The sequence below is a fragment of the Falco naumanni genome, chromosome 3 (assembly GCF_017639655.2).
Source record: "Falco naumanni isolate bFalNau1 chromosome 3, bFalNau1.pat, whole genome shotgun sequence".
Classification (NCBI taxonomy): Eukaryota; Metazoa; Chordata; class Aves; order Falconiformes; family Falconidae; genus Falco; species Falco naumanni.
The window spans coordinates 109987019-110014731 of NC_054056.1; the positions used below are offsets into that span (position 1 = coordinate 109987019).

A 27713-nucleotide genomic window follows, 5' to 3' on the forward strand; every position below is an offset into this window, starting at 1 on the left:
TGAGGAGGACACAAACACATTCGGTGGCAGCAAACTAACTTGTGCTGTGGTTTACTGCTTGGTTAGGACTGGAATCTACTTACCCAGCACAGATTTTTCTCTCTTGATTTTTTCAAGACTGGTAGCTGCTTTGCTTGAAAAAAGGGATCGAATTTAAGTCCAGACTTCATTGAAATAGCACTGAGTACTTGAGAGAAGTGTGGCAGAAATAGGCCTTTAAACTGTGTAAAGCTACGGTATAGAGATTTTTTTTTTCCTTGCTCAGTTAAGAAATGGGATGATTTCTTACAGTGTACAGTAGTAGTTGATATAATTTTAGGAAGGTGTGAGTAAGTTGGTTTTGCTTCAAGGATGAATTTATTTTGAATAGGATATTCATCCAGTTATAACTGTAGAATAGATAGGGATATTTGAAGCTTTTTAAGATAATTGTATCTAACTTTCAAAAAACTATGCATGCATTTAATATCTTAAGTGTCACTGAAAGACCCTGGAAGACAAACTCCAGGGGGTTTAACATCTCAGTGTTTTTCTTTTGAAAAAGATGCCGGTTTTGCCCACTGCATGTCCTGAAAGGCAAAACTTAAGGCAGACACACACACACCAGCCCCTTTCTATGCCCAGATATACTTGTTAGGGAATACTGTTGCAACATTTGGCCCTGTACAAATAATAGCTTCTTCAACAACTGTGCCTGTGGTGTAACACACGTACTGCCCCACTGTGCTGGGGGGAAGGGGCAGAAAGAGGAATTGGCAGTTTTTACATGCAGAAACAGTGTGCCTTTCTCTGTCTTAGCCTGCTGAAAAGGCTGACTGCATATCCAAAAACCATTATTATAAAAACGAAAAAATAAATTGTGAAAGAATGCAGTGTGGTTTTTTTTACGCTAATAAAATAACTCTGTGCACTTGGGAAGGTATTTACTCAAAAATAATTGTTCTCTGATTATATTGAGCAAAATACAGTAAGGGCTTATTTAGTTGAAGTCTTCCAGGAGGTTGCAGGGATGGGACTTGAATGGATAGAGGCCCATGATGGAAACACTGAAGCTTCCAGGATGTTGCAGACAATTAAAATAATACCATCTCAGTGACTAATGGCATGCTCCCAAGAACTTAGGAAAGAGGTAGCACAGGATGCAGGCTCGTTCAAGCAGATGTTTCTTAGTCTGTGCTATATTTAGATCAAGAAAAAAAATCTGCTGTGTGAAATATTTGCCTGTCAAGGATTCAGAATTTGATTCCCTCTCCAATTTTAATTCTGATAAGATGTGAAGAGCAGATGAAAAGAGCAGAAGAGCCTCCTTCTGTGACAGAATTGAGTTACTTATATGGTTTTCTCACTGTATGTTAAAGCTGTCTTGCTGCTGGATTGAAGTTCTTACTGAGGTCACAGGAATCAGCAGTTTGTTTAGGGATCTTTGTGCTGCTGCCTTTAAAAATAATAGAAAAAGATGTGCATGGAAGTTGCTCAGAAGTTCACACTGAGAGAAGGTTAATAGTTTTTGAATGACAGTTTTGTTTGTGTGTTTTTCTGCACTGGATTTTTGTTGCCAAGTGCTGTTCTATGGAATAATGCATTACCTCAGAAAATCATTGCACTATAAAATCTGTAGTTCTGCAATGCTGAACGTGTATGGGTAAGCTCCACTCTGTGTTCACCCCCCAGTGCAAACTGTTCACTTTCTTTTGGCTTTGCTGTGCAACTTTGTACTATCTTCATCCTTAGTTTTGTATCTGAAAACAAGCTAATTTAGGTAATATCCAGTCTATCCAGTGCTTATTCTGGTATTAAAGCTGCATACAAGCCAGCTGGCTATTGCCACCTATTATAAATTAAGCTTCTCTCAGTAAATGGCATGAGTTTATATCCAGCTTTAATAACTTGACAGTTTTGTTCATCTGTGGTGGCTTTATTCTGATTTTTATGTATAAACATCAAGATTATTTTGAGGGGAGGCTGTTTGTCAGAAACTTACTGGGTAGAAAAGCATGAAAAGCTTATTTGTAATGTATTAGGGTAACTTTTGCTATGGAAGTGTCATAGAGCTGTTTAGTCATTTCAGAAATGGCTTAAATTGTTCCACTTTCAACAGCATATGAATCACAGCTAGACAAGTAATGCATGTTAATTACTCTCCTCTTTCTGCACATTTGTAAAATGTTCTTCCTTCCCAAACAGTGGACAATTCAGCTAATGAACTAGGGAAACAATGCATTTTTGAGCCCTTTGGTACCCTGGGGCCAAGATACCATGCTTATAGTCGTGCTGTGCTGAGCAGGCACTAAGCCAGTCGGCACAACACTTTGTTGTGCTGGCGCCCATGTCTTTCTGCTCTAGGCAGGTGGTGTTGCTTTGAACTGGCTACACAGAGGAAAAGGTCTGCTTGTTCTGTGTTGGCTTGGTCTCCAGCATCCAGGGTGAGCATTCAGGGAAGTATTGACGTGCACAGTACATCACTAGCCCAACACTTATAAGTTTATTGCTCCTGCCAGGTCCGCTCCACCCAGTTGTAGAAGTAGCTGAAGCATATGTGAAGAGTAAGAAAAGCAGATGTGAGGCCTCTCTTGCACAGGTCTGACACAACCTAGCTGCAAAAGACCTATTGAGAAAAAATTGCAATGGTTCTTAGACCTGTCTTGAGCTGCAGTACAGGTGCTTGCAAGGGAGCCAAGAAGCAAACTTTATATAGTCCAAGAGACTCAAAATGGTTTTAATCCCAGTTTGTCTGTGATAAACTTCTCTGAAAATCGGGCATTTTATAGAAGATGCAGTAAGCATGAGTGTAAAGGTCTTCCAGCCAGCACAGAACACATTAGTTCTGCAGGCAACAATAAAGTATTACTCTCAAATGAATATATTTGCGCAGTTGCAAGCTGCACTGGTTGTGTGTACATGCCAGCTCACTTGGAAGGTCTCTAACATGGTGCCCTACTATTGCAGTTCTTCAGACAAACTTCATAAGCAAAGAGTGAGATAAAAACATCCTTTCCGCATTGAAACCTGAGTAAGGTTTTCAAGTTGTATTGTCAAGCTTCTTACTCTTAAGTTTCATTTGTCTCAAAATGGAATTTGCATTCCTAAGTATGCATTTGGGGGAAAAAAACCAAACTATTTGGATGCAGAAATGAATGTTGACAAGTGCTTTTGACTCACTTGGTAAGTTCTATTGATTTGTCCTCCTTTTAATAAGACAGACTGCTGTGGCTTGAGCTTGTGGTGTTCACAGCTATGGAGTTGGATTCAAAACTGTGACAGACATTGTCTTTGAAGCATATGAGTAGTCACAATAACTGTGTTTGAATCGGCAGTTCCGTTTGGGGGGGGGACAGTAGATTTCTAGAAGAGAGTCTGGTTAAATGTCATTAATTCTTCCTAATTGTGAAAATTTAGCCTATAGCTTGGCTAGCACAAAACCTACCTCAGAAGTAAGGCTCTAAGATACAAAAACTGGCATTTGGTTTTAAATTAAAGCTTCAAAGGAACTAATTAATCAAGATCTAGAATCCTTCACTGAATTTTCTATTTTAATGTAGCTCTATTGTTAGTTAGGAAACCTTTATGATCGGAATGTTGCACACACAGCAGCATGAAAGGGGTATTTCTGTAGAAAACGTTAAACAAAGAAATAAAGAAAATATTTGTTTTTCTGTCTTTTGAAATTAAGCCAGCTTTGATTGCTTACTGTTTGTATTTTAACTGTGTTAACCTTTTAATTAGCTTCAAAGTTAATAAAGCCTATTTGTATCTCTGAAATGTATGAAGACGGAGATTAAAATGCAGTCAGAAGACCTTAATGCTTTCAGTGAGATCAGAGGTATTCTTTCAGGATAAAAAACAAACTCTAATCCTTGTTCTTGGAAATGCGGCATTTGGGATGTGATGGTAAAATAGAGGAGGGCCCCGGCTTGGATGCTTCCTGTGAGAGTAGCTGTTCCAGCCTGCTGGTTTTGCTGCTCACGGGGGTGTTGCAGGAGACAGCTGTGCTCCCTCTCTTCAAGCAGCGTTTTTATCAGTTGTATGATAGATGGCTAATGGATGACTGATGAACAGTTTTCACACAGAGCTTGTGATGCAGCATCTTGCCTCATAAAATTGTGGAAAAGAACGCAGTAGGGTTCAAGTGACCAGTAGTGATACCTTAACTGGCGTATATCTAGGGATTTTTGCATAAGTGCGATACATGGGCGGTTCTGAACAGGGACATGTGCACATGTTAAGCAGGGCAGGGAAGGCATTGAATTAACTGGTGGAATTCTTTATGATGATTTTTGTTGTAATGGTGTGTAATCAAAATCGAGAGGGTAAATACCATTGCTGTAGAGATCATGACAGAAAAATAACCTCTCCCATCCGATTTGTCTCTTTATTTTGTTTTCTGAAATGCCCTTTTGTTTTTCCTGCTTTTTTGAAGGCCACTGAGAAATGTTATGATGTCTGTGTGCATGTGTCAGCCTGGCAGAGTAAATTTGATGGTGGCTACAATACATCTCCCTTCCTTCCTTCCTTCCTCCCCTCTCTCAGGGAGTGTTTCCATAGCATTTCCCTCCCAGGGACTCTCGCGCAGAGCTGCAGATGGGATTCTCGCTATGAACTCTGTGCAGCTCAATCGGATATGCTCAGTACTGTAGAAGGAAAATCAGAAAGAAAGGGTGACTTAGCAACACGGATAAAGCTTTCCTGGTATTTCTAAGAAGCAAAAACCTTATTTGAAACAAAGGCTTGTTTTCATTAAATTGAGGATGAGATTTTTCTATCAAGAGAAACAAATCCTGTTTCTCCCTACCACCTCAGTCTGTTTTCTCTTCTCCAGGGAGATTTGATTTGGAGTACTGACTGCCTGGTCCTGGGGCTTATGGTTGTTGGTTTTTTTTCTCCACCACCCCACCCCCCTTTAGCTGTGGACATGGCTTGAAGAGCTACAGAAAGAACTGCTTGATGATGTCTATGCTGAGTCTGTGGAGGCTGTTCAAGACTTGATTAAACGTTTTGGTCAACAACAACAGACCACTCTGCAGGTTACAGTCAATGTCATAAAAGAAGGTGAAGATCTTATTCAGCAACTAAGGTAAAACAATTTTTTATTTAAATCTCCTGGTGTACATGTGGTATTCTGTGAGGCTCTGTTTTGAGGGTAGAGGATGGATGACTACAAGATACGACCTATAAATAAAACTTGTAAATATTAGGACTACAATGATGTTTCATGCTGTACTGATGGTCTCTGACCCTCTGTTTACAGGAAGCTCAGCTTATATATAAACACTACCTCCACAAGGAGATTTTGTTTACTTAAGCTACCTTTTTTTATAGGAGCAATTGTACGTTTTTGTAGTCTGACATGCGGGGTTCCACAGCATTTTGAGTTCTGGGCGGCAGCCTTTTTATAAAGAGACACTTGAAATTGTTTTGCAGACTGATAAGTGACTTTGTTGTAGTAAAGACCATCAGTTTGCAGTCCCTTTCATTTGGCAATGATCAAAATAAATTTTGGCCACAGTTCTACTGGTACATGTCCCTTTTGTTGTGGGAGCTGGTTTTATCATATCTGAATTTACAGGTTTTATGCTAAAGTAAAAGATTAAGTAATTATTTTTTATTATCTAATTCGTTTTTTTTTTTCATTGCCATGAAGGTTCACTAAAGTAAATAGTTAGCATATGCCACTTCCTTTTCATTATGAAAGGGTTTGTCTCTGGTTTTAAATTTTATTCTTCCTGTTAACAGAATGTCCTTAAATGCTGAGTTAGTCAAAAAATGAAAGAAATCTTAATTTTGTACTTCTTTCTCAAGTATTTAAACATAATTTGGACTTTTATTAACAGAGATATACAGACTTAGCTTTCATGTAATATGGCTTGCATTGACTTTGTGAAACAGTCTTCCGTGTTGTGGTCATGTGTATCATTCACATTGTATGGGCTTTGTTTAATAATACCTTTTTTTCCTTCCCCTCTCTCTTCTCCCTCTCGCTGCTTTGAATAGGGATTCTGCCATTTCTAGTAACAAGACGCCCCACAACAGCTCAATCAACCACATAGAGACAGTCCTGCAGCAGCTGGATGAGGCACAATCTCAGATGGAGGAGCTTTTCCAAGAACGCAAGATCAAGCTTGAGCTATTTCTGCAGCTCCGCATATTTGAAAGAGATGCAATAGATGTGAGTGTTTGCTCTTGGACTTGCACTGCACTTACTTCTCTCATGTAGGAGTGTTTATGCTCAGATTGTTGTGTAGTTGCATTGGCATGTGGCTCAAACGGCTTACCCAAACTAAAGATTTTTGTCTTGTACGTGAAAGTGTCAGGAGAGTGCAGAGCTGCGCTTTTTATTATTAGCTCAAGCTGTCATTGGCTCACAGTGCATTTTAAGCAAGTGTCTTATAAAATCATAATGCAGTAGTTGCTTCATCTGCTTAGTTTGGTTCGAATATCAAGCTACCTTGATATAACTATTATGCTTACAATTCATATGAATAAGACTTCCCAAGATGGTTTAGTACAAACCCTCTAAACTGTTGCTTTGTACTAACACCCCCTCTTTCTCTTTCTTTTCCACATCAGCAGTCTTTTTTTCAGTTGGCAACCAACTACAAGTGGTGTTTGGAACTCTCTTTTAGTCTTCAGGGATGTTGTCTGGGCTGTATTTTTTTACAATAGGACTCTTTTTTTTCCAGCTATGAAAATAATGCAAAACAAGTTGTAGTGCTACACCCCTGCAAATCCTCAGGAAGTTTTGAGGCTGTCCAAATTTTGGAGGAGGGTTACAGCTTGTCTGTTAGAAGGTTTCTGTTTGTGTGCAGGGACATGTATACCAACAGACGTGAAAGTCCACGTGGAGCTTAGGTTAATGGAATTGCATCATAAAGATTCAGCTAAGTTTAGGGCTTTTGTAAAACCACTAGTGCTGTATGCAGTGACTGAAACTGATTTGCTGCCTCAGAAGGTTCAGGGTTATCCACTGGTAAATGATTCTGTCTGAGTAGATAATGGTTTATCTCAAGACTCAGGAAACCAGAACTTCCAGTGGTAATTTTACCCCTTTGCTTGTATGTGGTAAAAAATGCAACTGTTGGTTACGTATGAATGGTGTAAGGGCAAAGAGGCTGTCAGAAGTGGTATCTTCTCAGGTTTGGTTGTGTTAGGGGTTTGGGGGTTTTTTCTTATTAAAATCAGGATTAGATATCATGGCTGAAGTCTTGTTTAGTTAAGCACATTGTTGGCTGCAGTGCAGGAATAGGCAGACGCAGTTCCTTGATCTGTGTCCGTAGAGGAAGTGAGAGTGTGTGCTCTACAGTAATAACAACTCTGGTGTAAAGAAAGACTAAGAAGGTTCTCTTATTTCACAATTCACGCTGGTCTGCACGAGTTCGCTACTTTGATTATGTGAGAGTAGCTGTCCTGCATATGCAAGGGAAAGGTTTTGGCAGAATTGTGATTGTAATAATTAGTTGGATGACGGGTGTATGTAGAGGAACATAAAAGGTATCCTCTTCTATAAGGCCGTCAGCAATTTTGCAGTCTCTGCAGAACTGATCGGCAGTGCCTGATGTCTGTGTGATGTTCTCAGAATGCTTTTATTGAGGAAATGGCAGCTGTGGGGGGCAAGGCATACCAAGAAAATGAATGGAAGATCATTAGGTTAAAGGTTTGAGTGAAGTTCATGGTTAAGGTGATTGCTCTCTGCTGTAGGTTACATAAACCAGGATTCTACAATAGCAGAAGGCTGGTTGCAGGAGCCCTGCTTTGCAGATGTGTTCTAGTACTTCAGTGCAGGACAGCATCTGTATAGATAGTACTTCTGCACATGTTGTTTGGTGATGTCCATAAGATTTTGTATTGGAAAACTGCAAAGCCAAACTTGATATGTCTTGCTTTTTCTAAAGCTGACACTTGGCATGCGTTAGGTTTTGGTACGTACAGCGTACATCAAAGTACCAGTTACTTTAGTGAAAGAGTTGGTGTATTTTGTTGATGGCTTGGAAATAAAAAATTGTGTTTATTTAAGATTGCCAAGGAACCCTCCAGGGAACAAAATGACCCTGGCTGCAGAGTGTCTTCAGCAAAATCTTGATTGCTTTGCTGCCTCTGTACCATGTCCTTTCTCTGCTTCCTCAGCAAAGCAGGCTTCTCTTTTACCTCTCCCTGAAGGCAGACATCTGTTTGGAAACTTCCAGGAAGAAAATGCAGGGACTTGTTCCAGGTCAGCTGTTTGAAAGCAGAAGCTCAGCTGAAGTAACGTGATAGCGAGGAAGAGCCAAATGCCAGCTAGGAACTTGCAGACCTTGTTTTCACCTCTTTCTTTGTTGAGTATTTTGTGTGACTGGTCCAATCACTTAAGACTTGGCTGTAGGGGAAGTTCATTCAGGGGAGCATTGTGTGAGGACAGTTTTTCTGGAAGGCAAGTAGTGTTTCTAGCTTGTCTTAATGCTTGTAAAATAACACAAGCTAAAATGGGACGAAGGGTTCCCCTAGCACTGTAGGATCATACCGTGCATGGGAACAGTAGTGAGATTTACTGGCAGGATTAGTCCTTTTCTCCTTGTCCTTACTCTTCCCCTGTTCACTGATGAAATATTCTGTTTTCTTTTCCTTACGTTGCTGTCTTTTATCCTACAACTTTTGAGATTCACCTGCTCTTCTGAAATTGCTGTAACTGCAGCACTGTCTCTGTTTTGCCCCTTGCTCTTGGCATATAAACTTGACCTTCTCTGTCCTCAGCAGGCTTTTGAGTGCTGTTGGTTGTGAGCTATTTGAAGGACTCTATTGTAAGTGCCTGTGTTAACTAACAGCTAGAAGGAGCAAAATAATGTACATGAAGAGTCCCTTGTGAGCGTGATTAGTAGCATAAGGAAGATGTGTATGGACCCAGCCAGTGGGAAGGTAACACTGGTGGCAACGTCTGCAGCCTAAAATGCGTGTCTCATTTGTGTCAGTGCATTTTTGCTTGTCTGTAACTTAAATGCCTCAAGGCCGATGTCAGGGCTCCACACAAAGCATACCACACACTTTTCAACTCACAGCTTTATCTCAACTCTATTTTTGGACCATACTTACAAGATGCCTGTTAAGTCATACAGCTGAAAAGGCAAGGATGCAAAGTGCTGGATCACAGAGACCAAAATCTTCTCCCTTTTCTGCTTTCCTTTTTTCTTTCTCCCCAGCATATAATATTTTCAGGTCCTGGTTAGCACTCAGTTGGTACAAGGAATGCTAGTTAGATCCTTCTAAGAAGAGACGTGTGGTTCTTTCTTTCCCACTAGTGCAAAGGAGTCAGCATCCCTTCTGTGTTATATCCTGCCTTGTTTCCCGTTATTGTTACCTTTACATTTGTTAAAACCTGAGAATGTCAGGCAGCTCAGGCTTTGCACCAGGAACTTCTTGAACACATGCCGTGGTAAGTAGTTACCCTATGTTTATGCTGGGTTGTCCGTTTCCTGTCCATTAATTTGTGATTCAGTTACTTTCGATGTCTATTAGTCATTCATTTTTGTTCTGTTTGTTTGATGTTAATTGGCTTGACAAAACAAAATAGGAGACTTCTCACTTTAAAAGTGTTGCTTGCAAAGCAGAACTTCAAGGGAAGCACTGAAGAGTGTGGGCAGAGACGGCTTAATGCACTTTATTTTTGTTTCGACTCTGCCCTCGCGTTTCACATTTGCAATGTGAAACAATGAGTGCAATGGCTGAAATAGACCTTGTGCCACCTAATTACTGCTGAAAAATGTAAGGATTACATGTTAGGAACCTTGGCTGTGATGTTCAGGGACTTTTTATCTTTTGAGTGAGTGTGGGACCATGCTGGCATTATTTATTTGAGTTGTGGCCTTCCTAGCCTTTTGAAGAGGACAGAGAATGTCTTGCTCTTGCGGTGTTTCAGACTGCTTTAAACGGTGTGTGGGCCATGATCTTAATCTTGGGGTTGCATGAAGTAACGTGGGAAGAAGTTATAATTCTTACTGTTGTTCGTTTTTGTTCTTTGGCAGCAGTATCACTACAACCTCTTGGCTGAGGTGGTATGCAGTGTGATACGCAGTGCTGACCTCTTGGAACTGCCTGTCAATTATATGGGCTATGGTGAATCTCAGGATAGTCTTAAGAGGACATAGTGACTACAATCTACTTAAATCATTCCATGATGACAGAAATACTGACAGTTAGCCACAGCAGTGTCCTGTTGTGAGCTTACTGTGTTTATTACTTTATTTCTACACAGTTTGCTAGTAAGAGAGGTAAGATTTTAGCCTGTGTCTGAAAGGAGATGGAATGGCTTTGCTTTTAAAATTTTAAAACGTAAATGTGGTATGTTAAATCTTAATGCACTTCTAAAAGGTGTTTAGAAAGACAGTGGAAGATGTTGTTTTGATGGAGGAGTTTCACAACCTTCTTTAATGCTCAGATTTCTTAGTTTTACCAAGTCTGACTACAGTTACCTATTGAGGATAATTTATTAATGTTGTTAACTGAACTGGATGAAAATAAGATGGTAAATCTGATTCGTGAGAACTTCCATAGTGCAGTGGATGGTTTGAAGAAACAAATGTTAGATGACCTCCTCTTCTTTTACTAGTTGAATGAACAGGGAGTTTTGAAGGCAAACTGGGAAGGGCAGGTCTGAGGTGCGTGAGAGCAGAAAAGGGGGGCAGCTGGCTCGACTTTCAGGAAGACTTGAAACTTATGAAATATTTCAGGCCAGTTAAAAGGAGATAAAGGACAGAGGTGATAAGACATGGACCAAGTAAAAGGGAAATAAAGGGAAATTGTGAAGGATTTTGTGGAAGGGGAAGTCTGCGTGTATGTTTATGCATTATGAGTGGTCTCCCCTCTAAATAATTATGCATGTGATGTTTAGAGCATGCAGAACAGAGATGAAAGAAGCTTTAAGCAGTAGCTAAAAGCCTTGTCCTGTATATGTTCCTGCATCTCTTGTCCATCAGCTTTTCTGTTTTCAGTGTTAGCCCTGAACGTGAATTTCTGCCTGATTCCGCTTTGGAAGAGCTAGCTGATCAGGATTAGGGATTGTAAATAGTTACCCTAATGGTTTGGTATATCCTATCATGGCATGTTGCTAAACTTGAAGACTTAAGTAAGTCAAGGAAAATTTTTGCAGAACACCTTTAAAACAGGAAGTAACTCACTGATGCCACTATTTTAATAATAATTGCTTCATGTGTCTCATTTTTTTATGCTGCCACCTGTGGGAAAGGAAACAAGCCTTCAAGAAATGTGGTAGCTGACAACAGAAACTTTATACAGATTATTTAACTTTGTTTTCTCCTCAATTCTGTTGTTTTTTAGAAGACTTGTTTTCCTGGAATTTCTCTTGTAGTTTAACTGTCGCAGTTAAACAGCTCTGATTAACCACTCAGTGTAGCAGCATATTACTTCTGCTGACAAATTACTTTGGTTAAATATTTATGTAGTCAACTACTTTGTTGCTAATGCCTGTTTAGTCAGATCCTCTTCTTGCTGTGTCTTGCTGCATAAACAGGTGGGTTTCTGTCATTTAGCACCACTCACATCAGTTGGTCCTGCTCCTGAAATTATAGAACTCTGGAGCTAAGCCATACTTGGTTCTTGATATCTATAATTTTGCTTTCCCAGTGAACTGCAGTAGTTTGTGGCAAAACTCTGCTGAGAAAAAAATGATTACAGGCTTGAGGGTTAAGTGTCAAACAGACTTGTTTGAAGTAATTGATGCGTGAAACCTGTGCCGTTAGAACTCACCCCACTTTGATCAATGACGATTGTAAGTATTACCTGTTAGACTTAAACAGGTTTGTATCCTAATTAAAAGGAATATTTTAAGTTTCAACCAGTTTTTGCAATATTATTTGGAAAACATGCTTGTGTGGACAGACATTACTGTTGTCATACATACGTTTAAAAAAATACCTCCTCAGCTGACCTTCTTTGGATATCTTATGACTGAGAGTAAAATCCAGAATTAAAGTGTAAACTGGAAAGTATGGCTGAATGATTTCAGCAGGCAAATTTAGCTCTGACGTTACAATCATACTGGAATAAAGTAATACTTTTTGGTTTTGCACCATTAGTCACTAAGTACCCTGCCTTTTGTGACAAGTAGTGCTTCTCAGTTGTCTGACAGAAGTCAAAGGTGCTCACAGAACCTGATGCTTCTTGCTCACAGAATGATAGAGCTGGCTTTTTTGTAAAAGGGCTCTAGACTGGCACAATTGAAAGATAAGTTGGCTCTTGATGTGTGAATTATTACTTGGTGCGGTCTGAAGAATTGAAAAGATGCTTTAGATCAACGTTTTCCTTTAAAAGTGGAGATGAAAACCCCCATCTGTTTCACAAGTGGTGTGTTGATGGAGTACCTTAAACAAGGCAAGGGTACCCATAGTATTGCATGCACTGGTTGAAGGAGAGCTGTAGTGGTTCTCAAAGAGATTCTTCAGGGTTGTTTGCCAAAATTTTAAATCCCTGCTAAAACAGCCTATGTCTGAACAGTTTTGAACCTGATCACTGAAGTCAATCAACAGTGAGAAACTCAAGTTCCTGACCTCCATCTTAAGTATAACATTGGAAATGAACATATGTTGTGAAATGGGTAATTTAACATTGTCTTCCTGTTTTCCGCCCAGATAATTTCAGACCTCGAGTCTTGGAATGATGAGCTCTCTCAGCAGATGAATGACTTTGACACTGAAGATCTTACAATAGCAGAACAGAGGCTCCAGCATCATGCAGACAAAGCCCTGACCATGAATAACTTGACCTTTGATGTCATCCACCAAGGGCAGGATCTGCTGCAGTATGTCAATGAAGTGCAGGCATCTGGTAAGATGGCTTCTTCATGCTATTCTGGGCAGTGGCTTTGTGAGAATTATCCAGTTGTCTCCATGGGATGTGTGAAAATAACAGAGATACTGGTTAACTTTAAACTGGAGACGTGGACTTTTTTTTTCCCTTTATACTCAAACCATTTGATAGTGTTCATGAGAATGTACTGTTATTATGGCATATAGTTTTTATATAAGAGTTGGCAACACCTGAATATGTTTAGGATTAAAAAAAAAAAAAAGAATTCCACTCAGGAAGTCGGTAAAGTTAAATAGCAGGGAGTTAATTTTATAGTGAATCGGAGCAACACAGTCAAGCCAAAAATTTCAGCTTTCAAGGAATAAAGTGTTCCTTTTTTGTCTCATACACCGCTTCACTTGATGTTTCTAACTGTACACAGTCACCCAGGGTAAATCTCAGGCTTCTTTAAAATTGCAGTATGAACTTTTTTTTTCTAAAGAGTGCAGAACCTATGCTTATTTAAGCAATTGCTCTGGGGATTAATTTGAACTTTGAGGAGGAGCCAGAGTGTGCCACAAAGCAGTGGAAACGGGCAGTTTGTCTTCGGGAGACTTTTTTTTTTTTTTTGTAAGTCATTTATAAACGACTGGCTGATTACAGGTGTTGAGCTGCTTTGCGACAGAGACGTAGACATGGCAACTCGTGTCCAGGATCTGCTGGAGTTTCTCCATGAGAAGCAGCAGGAGCTGGACGTGGCGGCCGAGCAGCACCGCAAGCACCTGGAGCAGTGCGTGCAGCTGCGTCACCTGCAGGCCGAAGTCAAGCAGGTAGGAGCCGCCTGCCCCCGCGTGGGGTGGTGGTCCCCCAGGGCTGTGCACACTTCGGGGGGTGTGTGTCTGTGCCCATTAACTGCCCTGGGAAACTGCTTTCTGTCCTAGCAAGTCTTGCATTCAGAGCGGGGAGGGATTTTGAATTGAGCACCTGAGAAACTTCATCCTCTGCTAATGTGAGGTGTGTTTTTTAATTTGCATCAACAGTCCGTATTTCTACATGGATACAAGTCAAGTATTTGAAGTGTAGAGCAATTTGAACTAATGTTAAACCCGTACTTTTATCATCTGTATTGTTTGGTGATAAACCATGCACACTGGCCTAATGCTTTTTGGTATACTGTTTGAGACTTCTACAAACAGTGGTAACATAGTATCAGCATGCTTTACTTTCTGGGAGAAGAAATACGAAGTTTTGCTTTTCCTGACAGTGAAGTGGCAAGTGTCGAGGACCTTATCTGATAAACACCTAAACCTTTTTAGTGAATTTAAGATGCTGTGGGCAGAACCACTGAATTAGGTGAAAGTTTAAAAAACAAAGAACACACTAGAAAGGTAAAAGGTTTTGATCTTGCTCACGCTTGGCAGCAGCACAGAAGTCTGCTACAGTCTGTTGTATTAGTATGTCCTATAATGGCTCCCAATGCAACCTGTCCTTTTCCTGTTTGTTGTGAGCTCTTACAAAAATTCATCTCCCTCATGAGACTCTGAGAACCCCTGAATTGCAAAGTAATATAAAAGGGGTCCAGTTAGCATAGGAGAAGTGAACAGAAGGTTCTCAAAGTATATCCAGGCAGCGTGTGGTTACTTTGTAGTAGCAGACCCGAAGCTTCTGTGTTGTCTTGAATTAAAGGAATGCAAGAAACTGGTAGGGTCTGCCATCACTGCGATACATACAGGTGTTAATCAAATACACGGCCTTCGAGTTCAAGCCTTTGCATACTCTACTGAAACTTGTTCATCTTTGTAAATGCACATTACAAATTACTGATTTCACATGAGTAATGGTTGAGATAAAGTTATTGCAGCTGAGAATAGTTTGCACATTTTCGAAGAAAAGAAAATATGAAGAGAGTGTGAAAGCTAGCTGAGGCAGTCTCATCCCTTTTGGGTACATCAGTGGGTTAGGATGGGATAGATTTGTAAGAAAAAAGAATTGTTAATTCCCATGATACTGAAATAATACTCAGTTGCTGAACAGAATAGAATATAGCACTTGGGTAATATTTCAAAGACACGCTATTAGTTACTTATATTGCATGCTCCCATAAAGTGAGTACCTTGCTCCTCTAGTTTTGTTTGTATGCAGGTTAATTGTGACAAGACAGACACAGTGTTTAAAATCTGTGTTTGCAGAACCAATGTTTTGTATTTTAGCAGATACAAGCGGATGGTGAACATCATGGATTGTAAAGGAATATCCATGTTGCACCTAGCAGTTTGTAGGTCATTCTGTAAGATCTTCGTAACTTTTTTGAACCACTGCTAGCCCTGTCTGAAATTGAAGCTCAGGATTAGATTTTTAAGAAAACACTGGAAAAAATGAGTTCATCTTATAATAAAGATACAGGTAGTATGATGTTCTAGCCAGCTGCCTTTTCTTAATAGACTGGTGTTTAGGAGAAAAAATGGCTTCTGTTTTATATTCTTAGAACACATCTCTATCAATTGGATTTTTCTGTTGAATTAAATGCCACAATAGGTGTGAACTTTCAAACAAACTTACATAACCATGTAGCTGACAGAATGTTCCTGCATTACAAACTCCTTTTCCAGATTTTTCATCGTACAGATTAACCTGCAATACTTGCCCAGCCTGAGGGCCTAAAAATTGAATGTAACGAAAACTGAATGTTATGGTCTCATTTTGATCCCCTTTGGAATGCTTTGGGGCTAGTAACTCTTAGTTTTGTGATTTCAGTTGCCTTTTCAGAAAACCATGTCTGATTTATTTTAGTTTTTATTAAATATCAGGAAGCATGATCCTCTGCACTGGGAAAAAACTTCATCGCTCAGCAGGTCCCAACAGGTGCTTTACCCAAAAGTAAAATGATATGGTAAACCTCATCTTCAGTCTGTTTTGTTTGTATTTGGTTGCCTGAAGCAGTGAACACATGGTTGCCCAGTTCAATTACTGTGATTTTTTGCCAGATTTATTGTTAATGATCTGAGTGAAAACATACTTATTATGTAGATGGGATACTGTCTTCATAGCAAGGATTTTAACAAGTTTTCAGTTTGAAATTTTCCTGCCAAACTGACATTACTGCTATTGTATTTTTACACACACACATACACACACACAGATACATATAAAAAAAAGTAGTGAAAAGGTTAGACTGGAACACTACAGGGGTTTTTCCATAGGGTTCATCTTTCAGATTACTGTAATCGAGACCAGAAAACTGTCTCCTGGCTTAGCTTTTTAGTCAAATACTTGCAAGGAGTCTCTTCAGTACTAGGTTTTGAAACTTGGAGCTTAGTGATTTCTTATCAAGCAAGCACAGAAAGCAGACAAAAACGTCCAGTGGTGCTTCTCCCTTAACAACCATACCAGTTCTGCTTTGTGGCATTGAAGTTCTGTACATCAAGCCTCAGGACAAGGAGGAAGCAGAAGGGCCGTAAGACAAACAGAGGTTTAAAGAAACCCTGCAAAGAATTTGCTTGTCAACTTGGTATGTTATAGGTGCAGAAAGGGCAAAAGCAAATAGAAGATCACAGTGTAGGAAAACCTCAGAAGGTAGGGGGAAGAGGATGCTCATTGAAATAAGAAGGGAATGCTGTATGTGGGGAAGACAACATGGAAAGGAAAATGTGGGCATTTTAGTCAGGGCAGGAACATATGACTAGGTAGAGGCAGAGAAATATTTTAAGAGAATATCTGTCTCATCTAGAATTCCACTTGCATGTTTGCCAGACAACCTTTTTCTTTTATCACCTAAAATAGAGCTGCTGGATTACTTATTGCTGCTATCACTCCCACATACTCACTTTATAGAACGAATGCTGTGCTCAGCTTAACGTGCAGCATCTGCCAGGGTCACAATCTCTACCAAGCTCCAAAATCAATGTGATTGGTTTACAATGCTCATTAAGCCTTTTCAGTGCAATATTGTCTGCTTCTCTGATCATGGTGTATGTTCTTGGATATATAACTGTGTATTCATATCTGTACAACAGTGTAGATAGATACTTGTACCAGGTACAAGCTTATATCATCAAGAGCACCTTGAGCTGCTTTTTGTTCTCACATGCAAATCTTTTAGCTTGGTGCAAACACAGTCCAGTGCTTAAGCTCTGATTCTCTCAAAATACTACTCGGGAAGAGTATCCTGGCACTCTGTATAGTGCCATATGGATATGAAAATGTAGCAAGGACAGCAGGCTGAAGCAGGTGTATCTCATAATCATGTTTAGTTAGTCAAATATCAGTCCAAGAAACTAATCTTAAATCAAGCATCTATAGAACTACCTATTTTATCCTTTCACGCATCCCAAATTGTTTCATTTCCACAGTTTTGCTGATGCTCTGCTGATGCTCTTCTAGCCTGCTGAAGGCTGAAAGGAGAAAGATGGCATGTGTGGTCCACCCAGACAGTGAGGTGATGGAAACATGCCAACAAATGTGGGAAGGCAGCAGCCCTGAAAGAACAACAGGCTCAATATTTACTGGTGCTTATATTTTCCCCTTGAGTCAGAGCAGAGGGAAGGGGAAAGTGCTGTGGGCAACTTCCCTCCTCTGAGTTCCACTAGCTTCTGCACTGGCACCGTGACCTGCATCAAGCAGGAGGGCAAATCAGTGTGTTTGAAATGACAAGTTCTGCGCTAGCTGTCTTTGCGGTGTATGATGGGATGCCAAGTCAAGAGGAGCTTTGAACTGGTGCTGCTCAAGCATTCACCTTCATTATAAGTTCTCTGGACAAGGCTAAATGTATTTTAACCCTAAGAAGGTATGTTAGAGCATACCTGGAAAAATAATTACCTAAGTAAGGTAGAGGGGGAACTTAGAACTGCTTTTATAAGACAAACTACAAATAAAAAAGGGGTTTAAAAACATCTTCCACCCTCTGTGTTCTTACAGACAAATTCTATTCTCCAAGCATAGTTTCTGTCTACAGTCTATTGAACCCATCTTGTTCCTCTGGAAGTTGCCCTTCAGGCTTACCTGGACTTGCTCCCTTGAGTATTAACAGCCCCAGGTGTCTTAACGAATTCCAAACTCCCAGCTCCTTTCACGGTCCCTTTCATGTGCCCCCATGCTGTTATCCCCCGGAGAGGTTGTTCCAAGGCCAGAGCCATCTTCCGCCTCCCCATAAGGCTCCACCTGACCCAGCATTTTGTCCTCAGAGAAGCAGAATGTGCACCCACTTACATGTCTAGGAGGTGCTGTCCCACACTACATCTACACTGCAGACTTTTTTTCTACAGACTTGCAGGATTTGTATAGAAGAATTCAAATACATGTTATCCGAGGCGGAGGGTGGGGATGGGGGAAATGCCCAACTTCTTAGCTATTCATCGTGCAGGCAGAAGTGGAAAAAACTGTATTACTAATCCCACAATATTGCAGTGTAGATAAGCACAAGACAGAGGGTGAAACTGTGATTTGAGGGAATGGATATTGTGTCAAGATAGGTAGACTCAGTTGCTTCAAGCTGTTAAAGCCATGTTAGAGTATACCTTGGATGCAGACCACGTGTGCCTTTTGTTTTTAAGCATCTGTGTTTTGATAGGTCCTTTTCCTGGTTTCTGCCCATGTTTTCAGACTATGACTATAGTCACGTCATCCTGATTCACCCAGTCATAACCTGGCACAGTAGTATCAATGGTGGTGTTACAGGTGGATCACTAGATGACAATATTTAGTGTTAAGAGCTAGCTGTCATTTGGTAGTTAATATATTTATTACCAGTGGTTAAAGGTCTAAAATCACTTGGTAGGAACATGCTAGGGAAGCTATGCTTAAACTGGTTATTTTCAAATCAACTGAGCCCAAAGGAAATCACCCCAGAATACCTATAAAACTGCCTGAAATAATGTCATAGACATTAGTGCTTATCTTCTCCAAACTTGTGGAGGTTGGATGAGATTCTGGAGGCCTGGAACTCAACATCTACTTCTCAAAAGTGGGAAAGGATTAGCTAAGGAAGGATTATAGGTCAGCTAGTTTAACAAAATTCCCAGGAAAAATAGTGAAACAAGTAGATTATTAAACCTGAAAAGTGATGAGGAGAAGAGAAAAGGCTTACATAGATTAATTAAGTATAGCTTCCCATTGATAAATCCTGATTCTTCCTGACAAGGTAACAAGTCTTCTGGGTATAGGTGAAAAAGCAGATGACATAATCTTCCTTCTATTAAAGCTTTTGGAATAGTTTAGTTCATTCTATCTGGCCCTGGCTTAGTATGCGAATGTAATATGAGACTACAGTACCATGAATGATAACTTGCTGGAAAACCATACTCAGTAACGAAAGTTTTACTAAGAGAGTCACTGGATTGGAAAACAGATTTCAAAATTTAAAAAAATATATCTGTAGAAGTCTGTATTTGGGTACTAGTTCATGTTTTCAGTCAGAAAATTACATGGTAGAGTAGGGATTATGCTTTTAAATGTGAAGATAAAGGCAAAAGAAACTGGAAAAGGGTTTTGAGTTCATCAGAAGACACTGGATTACAGTTCAAAATTATCTTGATGTATGGGAGAATTGTGCTGCAAGAAGGATATTAATTTTATTAGTGACAAATACAGAGCATGGTGTACTGGCAGGAATAATCAGCTGAACAAATACGCCACAGAGGTAATTACTGGCTGGGCAGCAGTTCCTTAGAAAAGTTACACAGATGACAGTGAATAACCTGAATTATGTCCAGCTTTACTTAGTACTTGAAAGATGTTGACTGAAGTCATGGTTATCAACTGGAGAGATCTTATAATAAAGCAGTGAGAAAAATAAGGCAACTGACTTCACATGGGATTGAAGAGACTGTGGTCAACAGGAGAAGATGAAACTAGAGGAAGGAATTGGGTAATGTTCTTGATGGAGAGAGGAGAGCGATAAACAAAGCTGATGCTAAGAGGGAGAAAACTAAGGGGTTTGGCTTGTGTTTTTTCAGTTTTTTTTCCTCCCAGTGCGGGCAGGAGAAATGAAATAAGCTGAAATGAAAGCAAGAAGGATTTGAGTGTTAGAAGAAGGAAGACTTGTGGTGATAAAAGCATCTGGTGGAAGATTGGGATTGGAGTCTTGAGTAACAAACAAGGCCCAGATCTTTCAGGAGGGGCCTTAAGGTTGCATGTTCCTGATGTTGGTAAGGGATGCACTAGGTGGCCTCCTGAGGCTCCTCCCCAGCCGGGGATTCTTCTGGTTTCGAGGATGTGTCAAGACACATTCTGAAAACTGAACATCTTTAAGAAACTAGAACACAGTCAATGGTCACATTTTTCACAACTTTAATATTGAGAATTGTTTGCTTACTTTTTACTAAGGTGCATATCCTCAATTTACATTATTGACACTGGCTTTTAGGCAAATATTGCTCGTAACTTGTTCCTGTTGTCCAGGTGACAGAAGTGATATTCAGAAACACAACCTTGTTCAGAGTATAAACAGAAATCACAAGCATGTAGTAGTAGACTGAAAGATACAAATTGTCAACCAAGTGAAATTATAGTGAATGTCATTCTCTGTGTTCATTGAATATATAATTCACCATAAATATATCATTAATAAATTAATTAGTTATCAATTCCAGTACTACATGTGACCCTATGTGTGGGGTTTTTCCCTAGCCACGATGCCTTTCTTGCTGTTTGGCAGTGGAACTGCATATTTCATGGTCTTCTCCTTTGTTACAGGTTTTGGGCTGGATCCGAAATGGGGAGTCAATGTTAAACGCTGGGCTTATCACTGCTAGCTCTTTGCAGGAGGCAGAGCAGTTACAGAGGGAGCATGAGCAGTTTCAACATGCAATAGAGGTAAAAGCACAATTTCAGTGACCATAACCAGGTAGTCCTGTATTACAGTTCACGAGCCTCTGTAAATAACATTGTTGGGTTCACACTACAATATTTTGAATTTAGGAAAAGCTGTTGAAAGCATCTTATGGTAAAGACATAAAAACAGTTACTGGGAAGGCGGGGGTTTTGTTCTTGTTCATTTGGAGCTGCAATTCCAGGTGAACCCATCTCAGTACCTCTTTTATTTTTTGTAAAGTGATAGCTGTTCACAGCAATTTCACTGAAAATGGTGTTTCCCTTTGTTAGAATACAACACGTAATCCTCATTGTTGTAGTTTAGAATAAATGCAACAGCAAACATCAGTTTTGTGTATTCTGATATGGTCCTTTAATGTTTCCATTTTTGTTTGATAGTAGGTTTTACGGTAATTTGTGTGTGGTGGTGTGTCCATCCTCCTGCCATGACTTCAAACTAAACTTAGCAGACTGGACATACCTCTGCAAAAAATTGACAGAGCCCTTAAGACTGACTGAAATGCAGTATTACTAATAACTGATATGCACTATTGAGGAACTTAAGGTGATATTGATTATGTGTAGCTTACATTTTTTAAGAATTTGACTTCTGTTGAAAGATTAACCAATGTTATAATTTGGGGAAACTTTTTTGATGTATTCTGTCTTGCAGTAACTCTTTCAGTTTATTTGCTATTAGGTGGTTTGGTGGAGTGTTGCTCTCGTTCACACACACACACACCTTTTTTTTTTTTTTTACAGTTTACACTATATTTACCCTCATTTTGAGAGCTCCTAAGTATAAAAATTATCAGACCATTAGGTGTTCGTCAGTTTAAGAATAAATTACTAGGAAGCTTGAATTGTTTTTCTGGATCATTCTGTACTCTGATATGATAATACTTATTATAGTTAGGGGTTCCAGATTTTAGGCAAGTATATGTTTACACAGAGAATTACAGTTAAAAATATGCTTACAGTGAATGGAGAGTTTTCTTTTGTTATTGGTCTGCATGCCTGCACCTTCATTTGCTCACTGTTGATGTGTAACAGACTGCAGTAAAGCTGTGAGGATAGTAAAAGCAATCAAGCCAAAATAAGATACAACCCTTCCATCTTCCTTTTCCTCACCAAGAAGGGAAAGAAAATTGACTTGAAATTCATAATTATAACAGTGTACTCCAACATAGATATGCTGTGTGTGGCTTACTGCTAGACAGTGGCTATTGCTTGCAAGCTGCTAGTCATTGTTGATTTGATGATAAATCTCTACAGGATTTATTTCCTTTGTATTTGCGTAGTCAAGTCATGCAGTGACTAATATTAGACAGTTCTTTTTAGCTGATGGGTGTTTGTGCATGTGTATAGAAGTGTCGTTGACACAGTGGAAATGTGAGCCTTTGAGGTCTTCAAGAAAATGAAGTACTCCACTGACCTCCTGAATTTTCACCTCTTGCCAGAAAACACATCAAAGCGCCCTGCAGGTTCAGCAGAAGGCAGAGGCAATGCTGCAGGCTAATCACTATGATATGGATATGATCCGGGAGTGTGCGGAGAAGGTTGCCTCCCATTGGCAACAACTGATGCTGAAGATGGAGGACCGTCTCAAACTTGTGAATGCTTCTGTTGCCTTCTATAAAACTTCTGAACAGGTACAGAAATGCTACATAATCTGTGTCTGTCTTGGGTAATTCTTCAGTGTGGCATAAACCAGCATTCCCTAAAAAAAATGGTTGACTAGGTTTGCTTCTATTTACTGATCTGATAATAATTGCAGTTATACAAAAAAAAATGCAAAAAGCAAATCCTCTTACCCAGCTGCCTTAGAAAGACAAATTATGTGTTGCAGCCTTTCAATATATAAAGTGGTCTTATAAGATGACTTTTTACTACGACCTGTAGTGAGGGTGATGAGACACCAGAACAGGTTGCCCAGAGAAGTTGTGGGTGCTCTGGAAATACTCAAAGTCAGGTTGAGCAACCTGATCTAGTGAATGATGTTCCTGGCCATGGCAGGGGCATTGGACTACAGATGATCTGTAAAGGTTCCTTCCAACCCGAACAATTCTATGATAAATGAGTAGTAGCTAGATCACACTAACTACTAAGAGACTACAGTGTAACTGATCTGGATACACTCACTTCAGTTAGCGAACTTCCAAAGAAGGTACACTACCAAAGTGCAGTGATTATTGGTGAAGACTGAAATCTTCATCTGCCTCTTCTATCACCCTCCCCTTTTAATATTCCTCAGATTCTTATTTTTAGTAAAGAAAAGTCTTGTAGAACATTTTCAAGATGAAACATACATACAGCTGCTTAGTTGGATTTCGGCTTGTTTCAAGAAGTTTTGCTTAAACCATAAACAAGTTACACAGAAGTTTTAATGGAAGTACTTTAGATGGCTTATTCTGGTTTTGGGGGGGGGGGGGGGAGGAGTCAGAGGAAAATCAGCTTCATCCTACTTGTCTGCAGAAGAGTTGGGGGAAGGTTGGCAGGGTTGCTTCCTGTGCAATCATATCTTAAGCCTATCCTGAATTATGCAGTCACAGAAGCAGATAAAGATGAGCAACTCTAGGAGGGATAGTCTTCTGAGAATTCCACTTAAGCAGGCCAATGCTTGCAAACCTTCAATCAAAGTTTGTTGCTTTCTCTTAAGTCGCAGTCAAAACATGTCAGAAGCTAAGGAATATCTAAGGGGTGGATTCGTTTTCCATTTTTTTTTGGCTTGAATTTGAGATTTTTGTCTTTACTAAATTATATTTGAGTTGGACTCCTTTCTCCTGATAGGTGTGCAGTGTGCTGGAAAGCCTGGAGCAAGAATATAAACGAGAGGAAGACTGGTGTGGGGGAGCAGACAAACTGGGTCCCAACTCTGAAACAGATCATGTTACTCCCATGATAAGCAAACACCTGGAACAGAAGGAGGCGTTCCTAAAGGTAAGGTTTGCTTTTTTGTTTTTGTGGTCTTCTGTGTCTTGGAAAGCATGCAGTCAAATGCTTACTCTTACAGTGCTGAAATGTATGTGGAAAGCAGCAGTGCCCATTCAAAAGCTACAGGTATGTCCCAAACTGCAGAGATGCGGTAAGTGACATGTTAACTGCTTCTGACAGCAATTAGGAGAATACTGCCAAGTGCATAAAATTGTAGCCAGTTTTTATAAATATATTTCCTGTTGAACTTCAGTAAATGTCAGGTCTCCCGCTGTGACTGAAGAGGAATTGGGAATCACTGCTTTGAGCAGCTGTCATTCTAAAGAATGCTTAAAGGCTGCTGCTTTGGAAGAGGAGTGACAGTCACATAGTGCCTTTGCTGCCTGTGCATCAGGGCAGCTCTCAGATGTTCTTGGGACTACAGTAGAGTACAGAAGGAGGAAATTGCTAGACAAGCATGTGGGAGTAGTTGGGTTTGTATGGTAGTCTGCAGATAAATGAAAGGTTTCCATTCCAACTAGTGTCCTAGTGGAGAAGCTTGATTATAAATGTGTAACGGATGCTTGCAAAGCAGTGTAACTAACCCTGTAACCAAAGGCTCTTTCCAGCATCACCTTGAAAAACTACTAACAGTATAAATCTTATTTTTATTAAAAGCCGTTTTGTTCTCATGCACAGATGAGAACATTCAAAAATACATTAACATAGATCTGACTGTACTGTCAAATAGATCTTTCTGCAGCTGGCGTGTGAGTTACCAGTCTTTGTTTAAAAACAATTTGAGAAATTACTTCAAACCGTGCTAATTTATGTAACCTTTTACAGTAGCGTTTCATGTTCTGCTTATTAAAAATAAAGCAGCAAGCCCATGTGTAGTACTTGGTGTACATTAAGGTGAAGGCAGCTGAGCTGAGTGTTGGCAATACAGCAGCAAGGTCTGAAAGCTCTCAAGGCCTTGCCTTGATATATTAAGGGCATGTCTTAATATTTTAGCGCTTTTGGTTTCAGTTCAGTGAAGTGTTTACTTTTTTGTTTAAAGTACTGGTGGATATTTTGGAGTATCCAGGTGAGTATGTAAGCATGTGCACTCTGCTTACACAGTAACTTCAGGTGATCCGTGGCACATGGCACATACACAAAACAAACTTCTTTGTGAGTGGTGCTGAAAGCTCTAGAGCAGGCAGTTGCCTTTCAGGATCTTTGGATAAAAATGTATAGCATTTTGTTTGGGTTTTTTTGTTTTTGTTTGGAGCTGGTGGTTTTTTTCCCCACTGCTGGATGAGTAAGGATCAACTGCTATTTTTTGGGAAAACTATTTTAGCCATTGAGTTGGCTTACTTGTAGAAGGATTTAACAAGCAACCTTTTCTAAAATTGGAGAGGGTGGGAAATGCATAAAAAGGGGATGGGGGTGAGGGAAGGTCCTTCCTCTCTTTCTGGATGTGTATTTGTGCATCTTCAAATAAAGTAATACTGCTGTCTCTCTAGGCTTGCACACTGGCTCGGAGGAATGCTGATGTCTTCCTGAAATACCTGCACAGGAACAGCGTAAACATGCCAGGGATGGTGACACATATCAAAGCACCTGAACAACAAGTGAAGAGTAAGGGGTTTCTCATCCTTTTTTTTCCCAAAGAATGTGATCGTCATATGCTGTGGTGTGTGTGATGGTGGAGTGAAGCCTGCCTGCCCAAGTGGAAAGGGTTCTGTCAGACTTAACAGGAAATAATTAAAATTCCTCGCACACTTAGAAGGAGCTGCCAGTCATCAACTTCTCTTATACCCAAATGAAGTTGCTTTGAATTTATCTCCTGCTTACACTTAATCTTCTTTCAATTTGAGACTCAAATGTGCTACTTCTGTTGAGAAAATGAGATAGTAAACTTCCACGTGATGATGTTTGGTCTGAAGCCAAATGGGAGCTGATCACTGCAAGCTTACTCTGTTAGTGTGGTACATTCTGCGAGTTCCTTGGGTGTACCAGCGTGATACAAGATAATCCCTTGAATGATGCCCTTGGACCTTTCATGTAGTTGAATCAATATTAAGGAACTTCATGAAGTATAGGACTTCATGTTTAAATTAGATGCGTAGATAAGTAGTAGCTGAGGTGAGGCAGGAAAAAACTATTACATGGGGCTTTGCTTTTGCTGGGATTAGTTCAATATAGTACAGCTTTAAGGTGCAACGTGCACTGTGGGGAATGGAGTAGAGAGAGAAATCTGTAAGTCTTTCAGGGACAGAAGTACAGAAATTAGTAGTGTGTGCGTAACTGATGGGTGAGATAGGTGGAACAGAGGTCAGAGAGATTCAGGAATAAATATTGCATTTTACTAATTTATTTGCCAGTCGTATTCTGCTCAATGAGTTTTGAAGCTGTGACTGAACACTCAGGCCATGCTACAGACTCAGTACCAGTGAAGTCTAATTGTCTGATTAATTGCTGTTTGCAGCTGCCCAAAGGGGAGTTATGCAGAGGATGGAGCCCAACTCAGAGGAACACAGCAATAGGACCAGAGGAAAAAGTTGCAGCAAGGGAAGTTCTGAATGGATATAAGGAGAAACTGTTACAACAAGAGTGAGAAAGCACTGAGTAGAACAGGTAGCCCAGAGAGGCCTTGGGAATTTTTAAAACTCAGTTGAACAAGCTCCTGAAAAACTTTGAAGTTAGTTCTGCTTTGAGGAGGAGATTGGAACAGATAGCCTCCAGAGGTCAATTCCACTCTAAATTACTTGATGACTCTATTAGAAAAGGACATGCTCACTGCTTCCCTTTACTCTAAGGCAAAGACAGTTTGTGTTAAACTTACCCCTGTACCTGACAGTACTGAAATTGAAAATCAACCTTTGTTGAATTTTTTATGTCAGGAAGATAATAGCATGTTGACCATACTTTTAGCTCTAAGGAAATAATTGGATTTTGGCAGTTGGAAATGTTGAGCATGTAGAGCTGAGGGAAAGGATTGTTTTTTTCCTCTGCCCCCAAGACGCCAACGTTTATAGAATTGTACAAAATCTCAACACAAATGCTGGCGGTATCCATAACTGAAATGTTGCTAACATCTGTCACTTAGCTCTTCTCTTAGTATAGGACAAAGAAAACAAAGCAGGAGCAAGCAGGAAGTTTTGGTTACCACACTTGCAAGTGTAAGAGTATAAGAAAAATGTTAGGGCTTTTAGACACTTTTAAAAATTCAGTTTTGACATTTGTGTGGAAACAGTCATTCTGGGAAAGGTAAATGTGTTCAGATGAGGAAAATACAGAAATGTCTCAGCTAACGTCCTTAAGAATAATTATGTGTCAGAACCATAATGCTATACATGTTCTGTGTACATATAAAATCCTGGGTGAATGATATATGTTTAAAAAGCAACAAAAAAACCCACCAAAAATCCCCAAGCAGGAAAAAAATGTTATGTGCTCTAACGTAGTGAGTTAGTTGTTCCCACCATATGCCGTATAATATATGCTTCTGAGAATTAAACGTAAGTCAAGAAAAAATTAGTGAGGACTCCTTCCTTTGAGGTCTCAGTGGTATGGTGGTAACTGAGTAATTAAAAATCTCTGGTATTCTTGTTCAAATATGCATGTAAGAAAAAAAACAATCTCTTTTCTAAATAGAGGAAAAAAATAGTGCGTTATTTCATTTTGGTGCAGTCGAGGTTACATGTGTTCTGCTGGACCGTTACACACTCATACTCGGGTGTATGCTTGAAACAGTGTGTCAGACTGTGATCAGTATATAGTATATAAATGAACACTTTAAAAACCTTGAGTAACCCTCAAGTTTCTGCAGAACTGCTGAATGTTTTTCAAAAACCTTGTTCAATGGCATACTTGATGGTACTCCCAGCTGCAGATTATGATGTCTAGAAAAGCAATGTCTAAAAAAATCTAGGAAAAGTTTAGGTAAGCACATGCCTCATGGGAAACAGTTATCACAATGGTACTGAACTCTGAGAAGTCCTTCTGTCTCTTTTTACCAGTGTAAGTAATTTCCTTGACTTGCAGCTCAGAGTATCCAAGTACTGTCAGACACCATGCCAAAGCTATATTTTAGGAAGGAGTTGTGGCCTAAAACTAAAAGCAGGTGGATTCAGTTGTTGACAATAGTTGTAAGCTCAGAAATGGATCATCTTTGTGTTTGCTTCTGTTGCTAGTTTTGTGTGCTTCTTTGTAACCTGTCTGTGCTGTATGGGCTGAGACTG

At 39.8% G+C, this 27713-nt stretch overlaps 1 protein-coding gene across 5 annotated transcripts in view; it reads left to right on the top strand.

Annotated features, from left to right (window-relative positions):
* The window catches only part of TRIO (trio Rho guanine nucleotide exchange factor), a 255928-nt gene that overhangs the window by 126367 nt on the left and 101848 nt on the right, over nucleotides 1-27713 (top strand). For all 5 annotated transcript variants that reach the window (XR_005826742.1, XM_040585918.1, XM_040585920.1 and 2 more), the window contains exons 12-19: nucleotides 4902-5071; nucleotides 5989-6163; nucleotides 12609-12804; nucleotides 13429-13595; nucleotides 20455-20574; nucleotides 22032-22223; nucleotides 23362-23511; nucleotides 24993-25107. Coding sequence is in view for 4 of the 5 variants with exons in the window: in XM_040585918.1 (XP_040441852.1) it covers nucleotides 4902-5071; nucleotides 5989-6163; nucleotides 12609-12804; nucleotides 13429-13595; nucleotides 20455-20574; nucleotides 22032-22223; nucleotides 23362-23511; nucleotides 24993-25107 (1285 nt within the window). In the remaining variant the exon portion in view is untranslated. The remainder of the gene's footprint in view (nucleotides 1-4901; nucleotides 5072-5988; nucleotides 6164-12608; nucleotides 12805-13428; nucleotides 13596-20454; nucleotides 20575-22031; nucleotides 22224-23361; nucleotides 23512-24992; nucleotides 25108-27713) is intronic.